Genomic DNA, 15,141 nt, shown 5'->3' with positions numbered 1-15,141 from the left:
TGCAAGAACAAAAGCCTGTTTCTCTCCACAGCTCTGCTGGAGGTGAAGTACAAATCCTGATTTTAAGCATGACGAACCCTTCAGACACTGAGGTTAAGTTTCCTTAACTTTGCAAATTCTTTCCACAAATGCCACATTTTTTTAATGCTGCTCAGCCAAAGAGCAATAAACCACCCTCATCCTCTTTCCCTCCTGCACTTTTGGGATCACAACAGGCCCTGAAGTGCTGGCACCTGTGCCCCTAGTCTGACCTGTTCTCCTGGCTGTGACCCCTCCTGGACCCCCTCTGACCATTACTGCTGTAAAACGTGCACTGACAAACAGAAAGATGGAATTTGGAACAACCTCACCTTTTCCTTCCACACAATACATGAGGATTGTTATATAAAGGCAATGCTGTGCCCCACGCTGAGCAGAGTCACCTCAGTCAGAGAAACCTGCCCTGTGCTTCCCTTCCAGCAAATTCAAGCTGTTTAAAGAAGTTATTGTATCCAGCCATGACTTCATGGTCATCTGAGCAGAGAGGGATTTAAAAAGACAACCTTGGTTCCATAAACCTCCTCATTTTCATCTCAGGGTATTAAAAATCTTATTGGTCCTGCTCTGTTCTGCATCTGGGGAGTAAGTGCAAACTTGGCTTTGCTGAATATGCAAAATTCCTTTCTTCCAGTCAGTTCAGATACCAGTAACAACTGTTACTTACAAGAGAAGTTGGAGAGCTATGAAAATAATGCATGAAAAGAAGTAAAAATTTGATACCTGTAACAGAAGTGTGATGCTTAACACATTTGGACAGGCTACATTTACACTGAGCCACAGAATCCAGCAAGAAAAGTTCCTTTTAATGTGCTTCTGTCAGCACTGTAACATGATGAACTACATCTAAGGCTGTGTTTTATCTCCCTTTGCAGGCAACATGAAGCAGCAATGAAGTTTGTTCACTTTTTTCATGGTTTTTAGGCACCTCCCTAAGAAAGTGTCCCAGTAAAGGACACACTCACTGGTTCATTTTTGCTTTGCAACACTCGCTGCACAGTTTTAGCATCACTTTCCACCCCAGCACTGCTCAGGAGACCACAGAGTACAGAGCCCACAGCTGAGCCTGATCCCACCCCAAGGATTCAGAGGTAAGGGCAGTGCAGGACAAGCACAGCCCCATTTACAGAAAACTTGTTCAACTGATAACTCACCCAGAAGTTTCCTGTTGCTGCTTTAAAACAGCCACTGCCTGATCTACATTGATCTCACACGTGCTCTATTAATGCCTTTGTTTTACACCTCTTTAATAACACAAGGCCTGAAACAAGCATCCTGCAGCAGAAGTACATTAATCCCTGTCCAACTGCTGCATTTCAGTGCTCAGTGCCTGTCATTTTACTGAGAGATGTGAGAGCTGCTGCTGCACATCGAGATTTTTTAAGAGTACAGCCTTGAGGGAATGGAAAATGCAGATGGTTTAAAACTGAACTTAGAGATCAAAGAGAAGCCAGGTCATGCCAGGACAGAGACAGCATCAATCTGTTAAAGGGGGCGGGAGGTGGGAAAGCACCTCAGCATCTGCCTTTGGCACCAGCTGACAGATTTGATCACGTCTGGCATCACAAACCCCAGTGCTGCCTCCCCCCACGAGCCCCTGTGCCCCAGGGGACACAGACAGACAGACAGGCAGACAGACAGACAGGCAGGCAGGGCTCTGAGGGTAGGACTGACATACAAGTCTCTGTACTGGTCAAAGGCATTGTTGGCTTCCACCTCCAGCTTGCGCAGGCGAGCCGAGGGCATGGCACCGTCCTCCAGGGGAGGGTCGTACTTGTTGCTCCACGGTGACCTGCCAGGGAGACAAGGAAAGGGACAGTCAGAGCAGGGGACAACAGAAACAGGCAATGGGACACAGCCTGGCCACGGCCCCGAGGCTGCCAGAGCTCCCAGGGATGCACAGCATGGGGGTGTTGGGGTGTCTGTGCAGGGCCAGGAGCGGGACTGGATGCTCCTGGGGTGTCCCTGCCAGCTCAGGATATTCCATGGCTCTGAAACGTTTAATATTGGTGGGTCTGACCTCAGCCACAAATGCTGAACTTCCAAAAAAACCAAAAGGTGCCCAGAGCAAACTGCCTGTAAGAACTGCATCCTCCACAGCCATTTCAAACACTGCCAAAAAGGGGAGACTGAGCCCTCAAAACTCGGGGCCATTCACTGGCTTCAGGTTTTTCTATATAAAAAAAATATCTCTTGGGTTTCAATCTATTCCTTCTTACATATTCAACAACAAGGCTTCAGCTGTTGAACATTAAATATTTAAAATTGTTTTCATGCAAATACAAATCGATTGTGTAGTTTATTTGGGATCTGACAGTATTTGAGCCAAGCACTGCTGGCTATGATTAAGGTCTACATTTTCCCCCACTATTCTGCTTTGAAATAAACCCTACCTTTAGCATAACATTAGGAAACCCTTTGAACAGTTTGAATGATTTAACAGGGTTTGTAAAGCTGCAGGTTTTACTACAATTTCTGCAGGTGTGGAAGAGATTTTTGTACTCTTAATTAAAGATTTGGTATTAAAAGATTAATGGAACCCTTTGCCCATCTGCTTGAGGCTTTTATAACTGCCATTCTGGAAACCTGCATTTTGCTTTTCATTTCCCCTTGGAGTAACCAACTTACACATATCACTGCTGGATTAAAGAAAAACACCTCTACCCTTTCTGTCCCCTTTCCCCACTCACTTTCCCCAGCCCCTGGCTCCAACACCAGGTCTCAGTGCCACAGGGAAAGGCTTTTTCTCAGCAGCCCTCTGTCACCCATTTCTCAGACAGGCAGCAGTGTCTGACACTTGTTTGATGCAAAGCACAAAGCCCAGGCTCTGCTTTGCTCCTTTCACTCCTCCCAATCACACCTGACAGGGAAGGTGAGACCAGGAGAAGTGGAGCTGTTGTGTCACATCCACCCAAATGATGCTTTCAGGTCGTGGTTCTCATCTCAGGGCTGTGTCCAGTTCTGGGACCCTCACCACAAGAAGGACATGGAGGAGCTGGAGTGTGTCCAGGGAAGGGAATGGAGCTGGGAAGGAGTTGGAGCACCAGGAGAGGCTGAGGGAGCTGGGAAAGAGCCTCAGCCTGGAGAAAAGGAGCTCAGGGGGGACCTTGTGGCTCTGCACAACTCCCTGACAGGAGGGGAGAGCCAGGGGTGGGTCAGGATCTGCTCCCAGGGAACAGGGACAGGAGGAGAGGGAACAGCTTCAGGCTGGGCCAGGGGAGGCTCAGGATGGACAGCAGGAGGAATTTCTGCATGGAAAGGGTGCTCAGGCCTTGGCAGGAGCTGTCCAGGGAGGTTTGGAGTCCCCATCCCTGGAGGTGTCCAAGGAAGGGCTGGAGGTGGCACTCAGTGCTCTGGGCTGGGGACAAGGTGGTGACTGGTCAAGGTTGGACCTGATGGTCTTGGAGGGTTTTCCCAACCTCAGTGATTCTGGGATTTTGTGATTTTAAATGGCTGCTTAAAATGTGGCTGCTTTGGAGAGGAACCAACAGCCACAGGATCCCAGCTGGGTGAGGCTGGAAGGGCCCAGAGGGCTTCATCTGCTGCCACCTCCCTGCTCCAGCAGGGCCAGCACAGGGCACAGGATTGTGTCTGGATGGATCTGGAATATCTCCAGGGAGGGACACACCCTCTCTGGGCAATGCATCCCAGAGTGAGTAAAGAAGTTCTTCCTCACGTTCAGGTGGAACTCCCAGGGAGCAGTTCCTGCCTGTTCCCCTGGTGCCACTGCTGAGCCCCAGAGCCTGGTCCTGCTCAGAGCCCTCCCTGCAGACAGGGCTGAGCTTCCTTCTCAGCTCTCCCTTCACTCCTTTACCTAAAATCTCTGAAATCTGGAAGAGATTCACATAAAAATCCCCCTGGTGCTCCCAAATGGCTCAGCTACTGCAGAGGGTGAGCAGAGAACTCCTGCAGAACCACTGGGAGATGCTGTAAGTGCAAACACCAAACCTTTTCCCCTGGTGCAGGGATGGGATTCAGGGGCAGCCCAGAACAGACCCAGCCAGCAGCCTGTGGCATTTTCATCCCATTCCAGTTGGAGCCAGCAGCTGCTTTACCAACAAAAAACCTCCTAACGCAGCCCTGTATTTTTTATTTTTGTGGAAATGCATTCACAACACATTTAAACACTTAACCGGAGGCTATTTGAAGAAAGACAGATGGACAAGCACTTAAATTTCAAAAGTCAGACCTCTAATTTCCCCAAAAGAGAATGGTTTGTGTTTCAGCTAACAGGTTTCAGTGTTGTTGGCCCCAAATTCCCCATAAGGATTCCATTTACCAGAGTGATCAAACACACTTCGAGTGGAAATGTATGGACAAAGTCAGGGACCTTGAAGTCTTATATTAAAAAAAAAAAAAAAGAATTAATAAAAGCTCTGCCTTCACCATGTGGATTCCATGACTGTTTGATATCCTTCACAAACCTCTGTTATTTCAGGAGCACTCACAGAAGAACCTGTGAGACTTGATTTGATAATATGAAGAAAATAAAAATTATCTATTTATGATCATCCAAGGAGACTCCAAAAATCTACCTTCTAGTCTGATCCACATTTGAAATGGATCAAACCAAGTCTGTCTAAATATAAGGAAAGACTAAACTGTGATGGGCTAAGCAATAGGATATCCACTTCTCACAGCAGCTTTTTTTCCCAGGCAAATTCCCAGTCAAATCGTAAAGACACTCAAAAAACCCAACCCTATAAAACTGGATTTCCAGTGAAAAAGTCTGACTTCCCAGCCCCACCTCTCCTGCTGAAAGAGAAGGAGGCTCAGTTGCCCATGGAATGCTTTGAAACCCTTGGATTAGTGCTAAAAGAAATGCAATTAGCAACCTGCCCAATACAGAAGAAAAGGTGTTTAGCTTGGAGTGAGCAGGAATTGGGGATGCAGCACGCTGCAGGCAGAGAGCAGGATTCCCTGAGACTCCTAATTGAGTGTGTGGTTCAGAAAAACGGCTGTGGAAATATCAAAAGCTTTTAAAAGCCCAGTGAACTCCTCCTAGGTCTTGGCCTAATTGATTAAATTAGTGTAAGAGCCACTTCCCAGTAACAACTGCAGATTTTATGAGGTACGAAGCAGTGTCTGGACACGGGCGTAGAATGGGATTAACATGCACAGGGCACTGCTGCTGGGCTTTCAAAGGCTTCTGCTGTGTGCTGAAGGAAAGAATTTACTTCATGAATCAGAGCTGGGACCAATCAATTCCAGAAGGAAGAATCACTTCAATCCAGAACGCCTGAACCAAAAGGAACAGGATTCTTTCCTGCCAGCAATTAACACATGGTGCCTGTTCTAGAGGAACAAATGAAAAAGAGCTTCTCTGAAACCTCATTACTTAATAAGTCCTGAAAATTTCAAAGTGATTTTAAAACCCAAATTCCTCCTGCTTCCTTGTAACTATTCGATATCTTCTCAGAAAGAGATGGAGCAGATTTCAGAGGCAAGAGTGACACTGACCTTAGAGGAAGGGCTGTCATGTACCCTAATTAAACACAGGGGGTCATTAGTGACAGCACAATGTCCCATTAGTGTCCAACCAGTGCCTTTCCCAGTTCCCTGTGTCCCTGGTGACTGATGTCCATGAGCTGCCTGAGCAGGATGCAAAGGGGCTGCAAGAAACCTAACTTCAGGGAGAAAGCATCTCTTGAAAGATCCACAAGAAATTCAGGATTTAATCCCTGCTCCTGCATCTGCCAGAGGGGCTGCAGCTCTCTGGGTACATCTCGTGGGGGGCAGAAGCTCTAAACTCCTGTTTTATCTACTAATTCAGAACTGATTAAATGCAAGTAGCTGCTCATGTGGATCTGACCAGCTGGGGCACACAAAATTAATGCAAAATGCTTTTAGAAGGCACCAGGCTCTTCTGTAGAAGGTTGGAATAGTTCCTAAATATGAGATTAGTACCCTAAAGAATGTGAGTGACACCTTTGGGTCCTGCTTACCTGCTGGCCCCCTGCAATAGGTTATATTTTAAACAAGGCATTAGGATTTACACTCAGCCACAATCCAGAGGCACTGTCAAAATCTGCATCCACTCTCATTCTCCATCTCCTGTTTCTAGGACAAAATGAATCTCAGCATGTTCTCTGTGTAAATCATCCACACACAGATGTGCTTCACATCAGAGAGGGACCTTTCCTGCAACTCACAGCAACTGAACCAATTCATCTCGAATCCTTTACAAGCTCACCTGCTTCTGCAGTGATGCCTGAGCCAAAGAAAAAAGATTTATTAAAAATATTTTCTGAAATTCCACCTTGAAACACAACTCTTGAAACATTCTGGCCAGATGAATGTAAAACACTACATCAAATCTACAGAGAGCAGAGTGAGATTCCTCCTGGAGATAATTCCAAGCACCAAAATGTAAATTATGACACTAAAGCTGCAAGGAGAGACAAGTGGAGGGCTCAGAATCATCCCCAGAAGCAGCAGGATGGCTGAGCTCCTAATTCAGGGCAGGAGATGAATGGCATTGTTACCTCACAGCCCAGCACCTTTCCTTAAGGGAATGAATAAAAGTGCTGCAGGAGTCCCAAAGGTTTCTGGACTGTAAACTCATAATTCTTCAATTAAATATCTGGAACTACACCACTGTCACTACAGCCATTAAAGGAACTCAGGCAATGTGAGAAAGGGAAGGGATGATTTAAACATAAATTAAAAACACCATCCTAATGGCAAGGTAAACACATTAAAAGAGAGACTGTTCAATGTGGCAGCCAAAACACTGAAACCTGATTGTGTCATTCCAGTATTATAGCCCCTCCTACTTCAAAATTAATTATATTGTAATTATACACAGCTTATAGGGTTTGAATTAATATTTTCATAGTTTTTGTCTACAGTCCTCAGAATAAATCACCTGTTTTGGAAGACAGGGATTCCTTTTCTATGGCAAAAACTCGGGCCAAGATTTTCAAACAGAACTAATGACAGAGTCCAAAGTCAGTTAATTCTTTGCAAAACATGAATGAAAGAGCCTTTCCCAGCTGGCAAATCCACCCTGTTTTGTACAAGCTGAAGATGATTTTGTTTAAACCCATGGCTTGCATCATCTCTTTTCTGTCATTATCCATTCCAGAGATTTTATAACCTTGCACTGGTCTAATTTCTTATCAAGGCCATATCTGCTAGAGACCTGACTGGTTTTAATTCAGAATACAGAAAACAAAGAGAAACACATCAGTCACCCCCTTTAGCAAGATAACAACAAAACATTTTGGGCTCTAAATCTTTAAATGACTGATATTTTTTTGGCTGAAAATAAGAGGGAGAAGGGTCTGCACATGGATGTCATCTCCAGAGCAGCAGCCAGCCCCAGCTCTGGCTGGGAACTCACCTGTACGAGTCCCCATCTCTGTTGTAGTCACACAATAGATAATCTTTCCCCACCACCTTGTCTCGTGCAATCTTCAGGGGCTGATCCACAGAGGAGAGGAGATCTTCACACAGGCTTGGGACCTGTGGGGTGGGAGGAACAACAGGGAGAGGAGAGAGGGCAACACGTTAAAGTTGAAAGGCACTGGAACCCCTAAGAACAGATTACATTATTAACAGCCCACATCTGTCTCAAAGCCAAAAAAACTCTTCAAGAAATCACTTCACTTACAACACACCCCTACGCTCCCACCTGGATTAATTGCAGATTTAATTCCCAAACCACTGGTGTGGTCCAGCACACTTCAATGCACACACTCTCCATGTTCACTCTGTGCCAAGGCCAGCCAGGGAAGCGACTGTCCAGAGCTGCTGGATAAAGGAAAATATTTACAGTGGAGTGGGAATGAGGGAGCTGCTAAAGGAATCTGCCATCCATAGGCTGGAGTGAGCTTTCCCAAGCTCCCACTCCGGGTCAAGTTCAGAGCAGTTTCCAGGCGTGGAGCCAAGCATGACCACGCTGGCTGATGAGAATCAAAGTGTCTGTGTCAAATCCAACACACCTCCTGCATCCTGCACAACTTTCCATGGATCCAGGACCCCAGCTGCCTCCCTGCCCTGCTCAAGGACAAAGATGAGCTCTGCTCCCCATGTGGCAGAGGGGCTGTAAGATCCTGCAGGGACAGGAGGCTGGATCTCCCTGCACACACCTCAGGAAACTGCAGCCCTGTGCCCTGCAGGGACCAACAATCATTCCTGCAGTTGCCATCAAACCATCAGTGCATGGTGTGTTTCCTGCTGGAACAACGGCCCAGATTTCACTGCTAGAGAAATGGACTAATGCAAAATGCCCTTTCCCAACACAACAGGAGCACAGGACAACTGGTAAGTTCTTGAATAGATTGGTAACGATGTGCTAATGAAACAAGAAAGAAAGAAGCAGTGTGGAATCTCTTCTACATTCCACTCCACATCATAGAGATGAAAACCTGACTGTGAACACGAGGACAAAAGGCAATCAAGGGCAAAATTAATCATGAAGTGATGAATTCACAACTCAGAAATGAAAAGGGGAGGGAGGGAGGAATAAAGAAAACATGGAAATGTGCTTTCTTCCCTTCAAGCCATTAATTCACTGAATGGATTAGCACCATTTCAAAGGAAAGAAGCCTAGAGGAGAAAAAACAAATTTGGGGTGCAACAGCCCCGAAACTATTTTAATGCACTGGATGGGACAGAAGTGATCAAACTGCCTGAAACAAAAACATTCCTAATTCCAAGTACAAGGCAGTAACATACAGAGGATGGCAGAGTGAGCTGGGACAAACATAAATCAATGTGATTACAAAAGATTTAAAAAAACCCAAAAAACCCTAAATGGAAATGAAAAAAGCAAACTGTGGCTGCCTCATCCCTGGAAGTGACCAAGGCCAGGTTGGACTGGACCTGGAGCAGCCTGGGATAGTGGAAGGTGTCCCTGCCATGACAGTGGGAGCACTGGATGGCCTTTAGGGCCCTCCAACCCAAACCATTCCATGGCTCTAGGATGCGATCAGCAAGTGATGCAACACTTGACCCAAACAGTCAACCCTTAAAAATCAGAGGCAAACCAAGACACGGTTGGTAAAGGGCTGAAAAAGCTGAAATATTCATTTGAGTGTTTTTATTTTGGTACTCTACAGACTGTCATGTGGCCATGAGTGAGAACTGCAGAGCCCAGACCAAGAGCAGGGCAGTTCAGGATTTAACCCAGCTCAGGGCTCTCAGGGCAGTTCATCCTTTAGCACCTGCAGGCCTGGCTGAAGAGGCCTCAAAACCACAACAAATTCCTGGGTCAACAGAAGTGGACAAGCAGCAGCAGCTTTTAGGGAAATTCTTCCTTTTTGCTGAGACCAGACAACCCAAATAGTTCCCAGAGCTGATCCAGACCAGCAGCGTGGCGGCATAAGGTGGGTGAAATGATATATCTGGGTTTGTGAGCACATCTGGCTCCCCTCTGTCCTTTCCTTCTCCATTAACCATTAATTTGGGGCTGACTCTTCAGGCTGACAGCAACTCAATCTTCCTGCTTCAGCTTCAGACACAGCCCAGAGCAGCCCAGCACTGGGAGCTCCATCCAGAGGTGCCCAGTGGAATATGTCCCCTGGGCAGCAGCCCACCAGCACAGAGAAATGTCCAGCAGCAGACTCCTGCCTCTGACCTGCCTTTGGGAGGAGTAAAGTGATGAAAACACAACTGGGGGGAAGTGGCTTTCCCCAAGCCTCTGTTTCCACTCTGTTTCTCTGGGAACAGCCCACACTGCGTGTGTGGAAAGGGAGCACGAGAGGCCTCGTGTGCAATCCTCCAACCCCAAATATCCACACAAAGCTGCCTCACAAGAAACCCCAAACCCGAGGCTGAGCTGATTCCCCTGCAGAAAAGTTGAATTTACAACCTTTTAAAAAAACCCCACACAAATAACTTTGAGATTTAACTTTCTGGTAAGAACAGCACGTGCCTGGTGTGGGGTTTCTGCAGGGCTCAGGGCACAAGCCCACATTGACTAGAAGGAACTTGTAACCCATTGTTTTTTTAAGATGTAATCTATTGAACTAAACTTATCTGTGAATGATTTGGTAACAAATTTGCATGGCCAAGGTATCCCAACTTCTGTGGTTATTCCTACAGCCATAACAGTGACTGCATTATATCACACATTCACTAAAACATAATACTGCAGTGTATTATAACCCTCCATTGTAAAACAAGCTGTGTATCCCCTGTCTCCTTGGTACAGACACTCCACAGGACTTCAGGCAATCTATTCTTTTCCCCTTCTCGTCTTTCAGAAGAAAACCCACTCATCTAGCTTGGAAATATTGGGAAATTTCTACACTATTTATAAAAAGAACAGATATTCCAGCTGATGGAACTACTCGTGTAATTCAAATTACTGGAAAAGTACCGAAGTGTGGCACAGTTACCCCAAGAATGTAATTTTTATACCATTTATTACATCAGCTGTGCTTCCTCAGAATGAATTGACAATTTATGCACACTGCCTTTCCTCTTCTACTCTTGAAAACTGCTTACATGGCACAGGCAGTAATTTGAACAAGGTAATCTGCAGCTTTAAAGACTTCAGCTTTATGTTCGTGAGACTCTGATTCCTTCTGAATTTAGGTCCTTTAGATCCTTTTCCATGTCAAGCATTGAATCTTACTAAAACATTTAAATTACTGTTGTGCACATTCAGACTCTTGCAGGATTCAGTTTATCTTCTGATCCCAGCAAAGGCAACTGATGCTCTCAGTTTTCAACCTCAAACAGTGGGTTTGTGCTGTTAATTTTTCTTGTTAAGGCAGTTCTATGTTAACTGAAGAGCCAAAACTCACTCAGGTCCCTGAGCACTTGTCCATAGCAGTCATTACACGTGGAATTTAGACTTCAATTTAGAAACACAAGAATTAAGCTACTCCTCAGGCCAAACTGAAATGCCAAAGCAGCGAAATCAATGTCAGTGTGATGCAAACGCTGGAGGATGAAGCTCTTTTCTAAGCAAAGACTGGACTCCCACCTTTGTTCTAACACAGCCTTTTCCCACTCTGAGCACTGGAAGGTCACATGCAGAACACAATCTGCACCTTTTATCTTCAGCTGAAGGCCAGCATTAATGTCACCTGGCCTTAATGCACCCTTGTTCCCCCAGCTCAGCTCTCAGTCATCTCTTCTGGTGGCTCTGGGTACTCAGGGAGCGAGACCACCCTCAGTGTAAACTGCAAAGAAAAAAAAGGAGGATATCTGGGGCTGAGCCTGGGAGAACAGCAGCATCATTCAGAAGGAACAGGGCACGGTGTTTGGGGGATATTTTTTCCAAGGAGATACACAAAGGATGTGTAGTGCAGAGGAAAGAAAACCTGAATGAGAAAGTGAGGGAAACGTGTCAAACAAGGATCCTGTTGTCCCGTGTAACCAAATTCCCCAGCAGAGCTGCCCAGGTATGTGGACAGTGTTTTAATTAAGGCAACTGCTCTGCTATCAAGACAAATAATCACTTGTGCCAAAGTGGAAACCATACCCTTTTTGGAGTAGCAAAGCTCAATCATTCCTTCTCCACTCACTTCTTGGTTCAAGGAGTTTATTAGCAATTAAACAATTGCTTCTGGATTTTTTTTTTAAGTATTTTTAAACAAGTAGCTGAAAACAAATTCCTAGAGGAAAGAGGAGTAATACCTCAGTTCTCCATGTCTGACACACAGTTCCCATCCTGGCTTTGACCACACTGAATCATATCAAATTCTGCACTTCACACACTCAGGACAGCCAGTATTTTGGCTGTGTCCACTCCAGTTGAGTACATCCAGGTGGCTGCTTTCTTCTACAGCCTTGACTGAAACGTACCACATCTACCACTGAAACAGCAACATTCCTGATGTACCAGCCCTAAGAAATAGTCTTTTTCCATGTTTATTCAGAGGTCAGCATTACTGACCTCCACAGGAATCTTACACACTGGAAAACTATGCTAAATGCAGCAAAATTCAAGATTATACTTTTTTTTCCTTAGAGAAACAAAAGGAACAAGGAGGAATGGCTTCAAACTGAAGGAGATTAGGTTTACTTTGAAAATCAGAAAGAAATTCTTCTCTGTGAGGGAGGTGAGTCCTGGCACAGGGTGCCCAGAGCAGCTGTGGCTGCCCCTGGATCCCTGGCAGTGTCCAAGGCCAGGCTGGATGGGGCCTGGAGCAGCCTGGGACAGTGGGAGGTGTCCCTGCCATGGCATGGGGTGGCACTGGGTGATCTTTAAGGACCCTTCCAACCCAAATATTTCTATAATTCTGGGAAGATGAGGCAAAGATGAGGAGCCATTTAATTAGCCAAAGGAGCCATTCAGACCCATCTGTGTTTTGAATCTGCATCTGCAAGGTGCAGGTATCTGAACACACGTGTGATGAGAGCAGTTTTTAATTAAAAGCCCCATCCCATCAGGAAGGTTGAGGATTTTTATCACATGTGAACTTTCAATATTAAAGGAGGGCAGAAGTGCTGCTCCCATGGCCTGGGGAAACCACTCAAACACACAGGAGCCCATGGAAGCTCCCTGACACTCTCATAAAATAACCCTTCTGGCAGACCTGCAGCTCAGATCCTCCATCTAATAAAACGTTATTCTGTTCTTTCAGAGCCTTGCACAGCTTCAGAATTTTCTGTTCCTGCAGGAGGCAGGCAGAGCCTAGAGGATGTTGTGGACACTCAAGAAGGAAGGTTTCCAGTCATCTTGGGCTTAAAACCACCACTGAAGTCACTCCCACAAATCCACACAGGGCTAAACCTTAATTTGATCCATCACAGGTCCAAAGGCCACACAATCACCAAGCCTTGTTTATGAAATGACACTTAAATGGACTTTTGTGTTCAGACAAGATATAACTGATACTGGAAACAGCTCAGTGTTATTCATGTCCTTGCACTGAATTCCAGCAAGAACTGGCAAAACCAAAATTAAGCCAAATGAGTTTTCTGGAAAAAGACAGATGTTAACAAGGTTGCAGGTTTGTCTAGCTAACTATGTCACAGCAGACATGTCACATTAATTACAGAATGTTTTAATTCAGCTCGAGGAACTACATTCAAAAAGGTGACAACCCTTCATAAAACAGGACCCTTGGCTTTCTCCCTGTGCCTTGCTGGATAAAACAGGGCTTTTGCTGGATTCCCCCTCTGAGAAACAAAAGGCAGCCATCTGGCAGGCACAGCCAGAGAGCCCTGGGCAGGGGCTGGTGACCTGCACGTGAAGGCTCCTGTATCCCATTACCAGCCCCAGCCCCAGGAGCCATCACAGAGTATCAATGTCTAGGGAAGTTCTGACTCTTTGTGTCAGTCCAGCTGGGCTTGGAGACATCCAGCAACAGTTTAGGGGTATGCAGGACATACTCCCTCCAGTATATTCCTCTATCCCAGCTTTCCCCTCCCTCCATCCTTAGAGAGGTTAGGGAGGTTTCCACCTAGGACTCATCTTCACACACACACACTCCCTTCAAATGATATTTAAACAGATATTTTAAGGGTTTCTTAACACCAGCAGGGCAGTGGCAGGAGCCTGGAAGACAAAAAGGCTTAAAAATAGAAAGAATAAGTGATATAAGGCCAGAATTGAAATTCCCTTTTCCAATCTCATGCCAGGAAGTGGGGTTGCTAGCTCTAAGCCAAGCATCACATTAACAATTTACATATATTAATTGCTATCTCCAATTACTATCAAGATATCCACAGATAATCTTTGTTAGCTGGAAAAACTCCTCCCCACAACCACTCACAAAATGGAAAAACTGTCTCTCAACCACCATAAATTTACCCAGAGAGCCAGAGCCCCTTTCTTTAGCCCATAATCCTTGTGTTAGAAACCTGCCTGGCTGCTGGCAGCTCATCCCACAGGTCAGCAAGTCCAGGCAGAACAGCAGGTCAAAGACTCAGCTTTGAGCCCACAGGGCTGTCAATGCACTTCTGCTTCCACCACCTTCTTTTTCAGCTTTCACTGGATCTGACTTTTTGTTTAAAACATCTTCCACCCTACCAGACGCCCAGCGGGCCATCTGCATCCAATTATTTTATCTCTCCCCACAATGCTGCACAGTGCTCAGGCTCTTGGACTCCAAACACAAAAAGCTCCAGTCACATTCTCATGTTCTTTATGGTCTGTGCAGCCCGAGCAGTGCAGTTTGCCTGGGGGTAAATTCTGTAGCTTCATATATCTTCAGTGACTGAAGGCATGCAAGCAGATTTGGGATTTGCCTGGAGCTCACATGAAGCAACAGCCTGAATTGTGTTCAAATATTTCAAAATCATAAGTTTGTACATTTTAAGATTCATCACCCCGGGATTTTCTAAAAAGTAACACATTCTACTAAAAATACTTCAGTATTCCCCTGTGATGAGAAAGGAGAGCTGATCACCTCCCAGATCTTTAATTGCAAACAGAGCCTTAAAAAATAACCAGCAAAGTTATGACTGCTGTGTCTATAAAGAACTCTCACTTTAATTCTTCCATGGCAGCATTACTTGGTTCTGTTCTTCAAGAAAGCTTTCACTTTTGGGAATGACTGCTGTTTCAATACCAGCCTTACTGGGAGCAGAGAGGGAGAAAGCTGTGCTGTGAGCAGCCCTCCCTCTCCTGGTGAGCCCATCCGTTCTGAGGACCATTTTCTGCCCCCACTTCATGCCAGGCATCTGATTCTCCTGAGTCAGCCAGATTTTTCATCTAATTTATATTATACACACCCAGGCAAACATCCAAATTAAACACTCAGCAGGAAATTTGTACTTGCTAAAGGAACCTGCTTAACCTTCACCAAGACTGAGAGTGCATCAACTTCCACACTCAAGTCAAAGCCATCAGGGCAATCCTGTCACAGATCTGTTATTTGCTGCACATGGCCCACAGGGACAATAAATCTGGTTTCCTTCCACCTTTGCCACCTCAGCCCTCAAAGACACATCACTGAAGTTGTCTGAAGAAAATACCCCAAAAAGGACTCTGGAGCTGTGACCCTGGGCACCACTCACCCACCTGTCCTGGGCTGCCAAGGTGTCCCAGAAAGGCAGAAAACTGCCCAGAAACTGATCCTTCTTTGGGCTTTCTCTTGGAAAGAGCACAGCTACAAGTACAGAGGGCTGACTTTGTGTACACTGACCTGAAGAGAAAGGAAGCAGGAGGACAATTGCCATGGATTGTTCTGACCTTCC

The 15,141-nt window shown here is 45.7% G+C and overlaps 1 protein-coding gene across 2 annotated transcripts in view; it reads right to left on the bottom strand.

Annotated features, from left to right (window-relative positions):
• CAPZB (capping actin protein of muscle Z-line subunit beta) overlaps positions 1 to 15,141 on the bottom strand; it is a 56,148-nt gene that overhangs the window by 22,888 nt on the left and 18,119 nt on the right. For both annotated transcript variants that reach the window (XM_066334409.1, XM_066334410.1), the window contains exons 3-4: positions 7,382 to 7,503; positions 1,715 to 1,828 (exon numbers count right to left, since the gene is read on the bottom strand). In XM_066334409.1, coding sequence (XP_066190506.1) covers positions 1,715 to 1,828; positions 7,382 to 7,503 — 236 coding nt within the window. The remainder of the gene's footprint in view (positions 1 to 1,714; positions 1,829 to 7,381; positions 7,504 to 15,141) is intronic.

The sequence above is a fragment of the Sylvia atricapilla genome, chromosome 22 (assembly GCF_009819655.1).
Source record: "Sylvia atricapilla isolate bSylAtr1 chromosome 22, bSylAtr1.pri, whole genome shotgun sequence".
NCBI classification, from domain to species: Eukaryota; Metazoa; Chordata; class Aves; order Passeriformes; family Sylviidae; genus Sylvia; species Sylvia atricapilla.
Note: the sequence above shows the minus strand (reverse complement) of the source record. Positions and strands in the feature narration are given on the sequence as shown.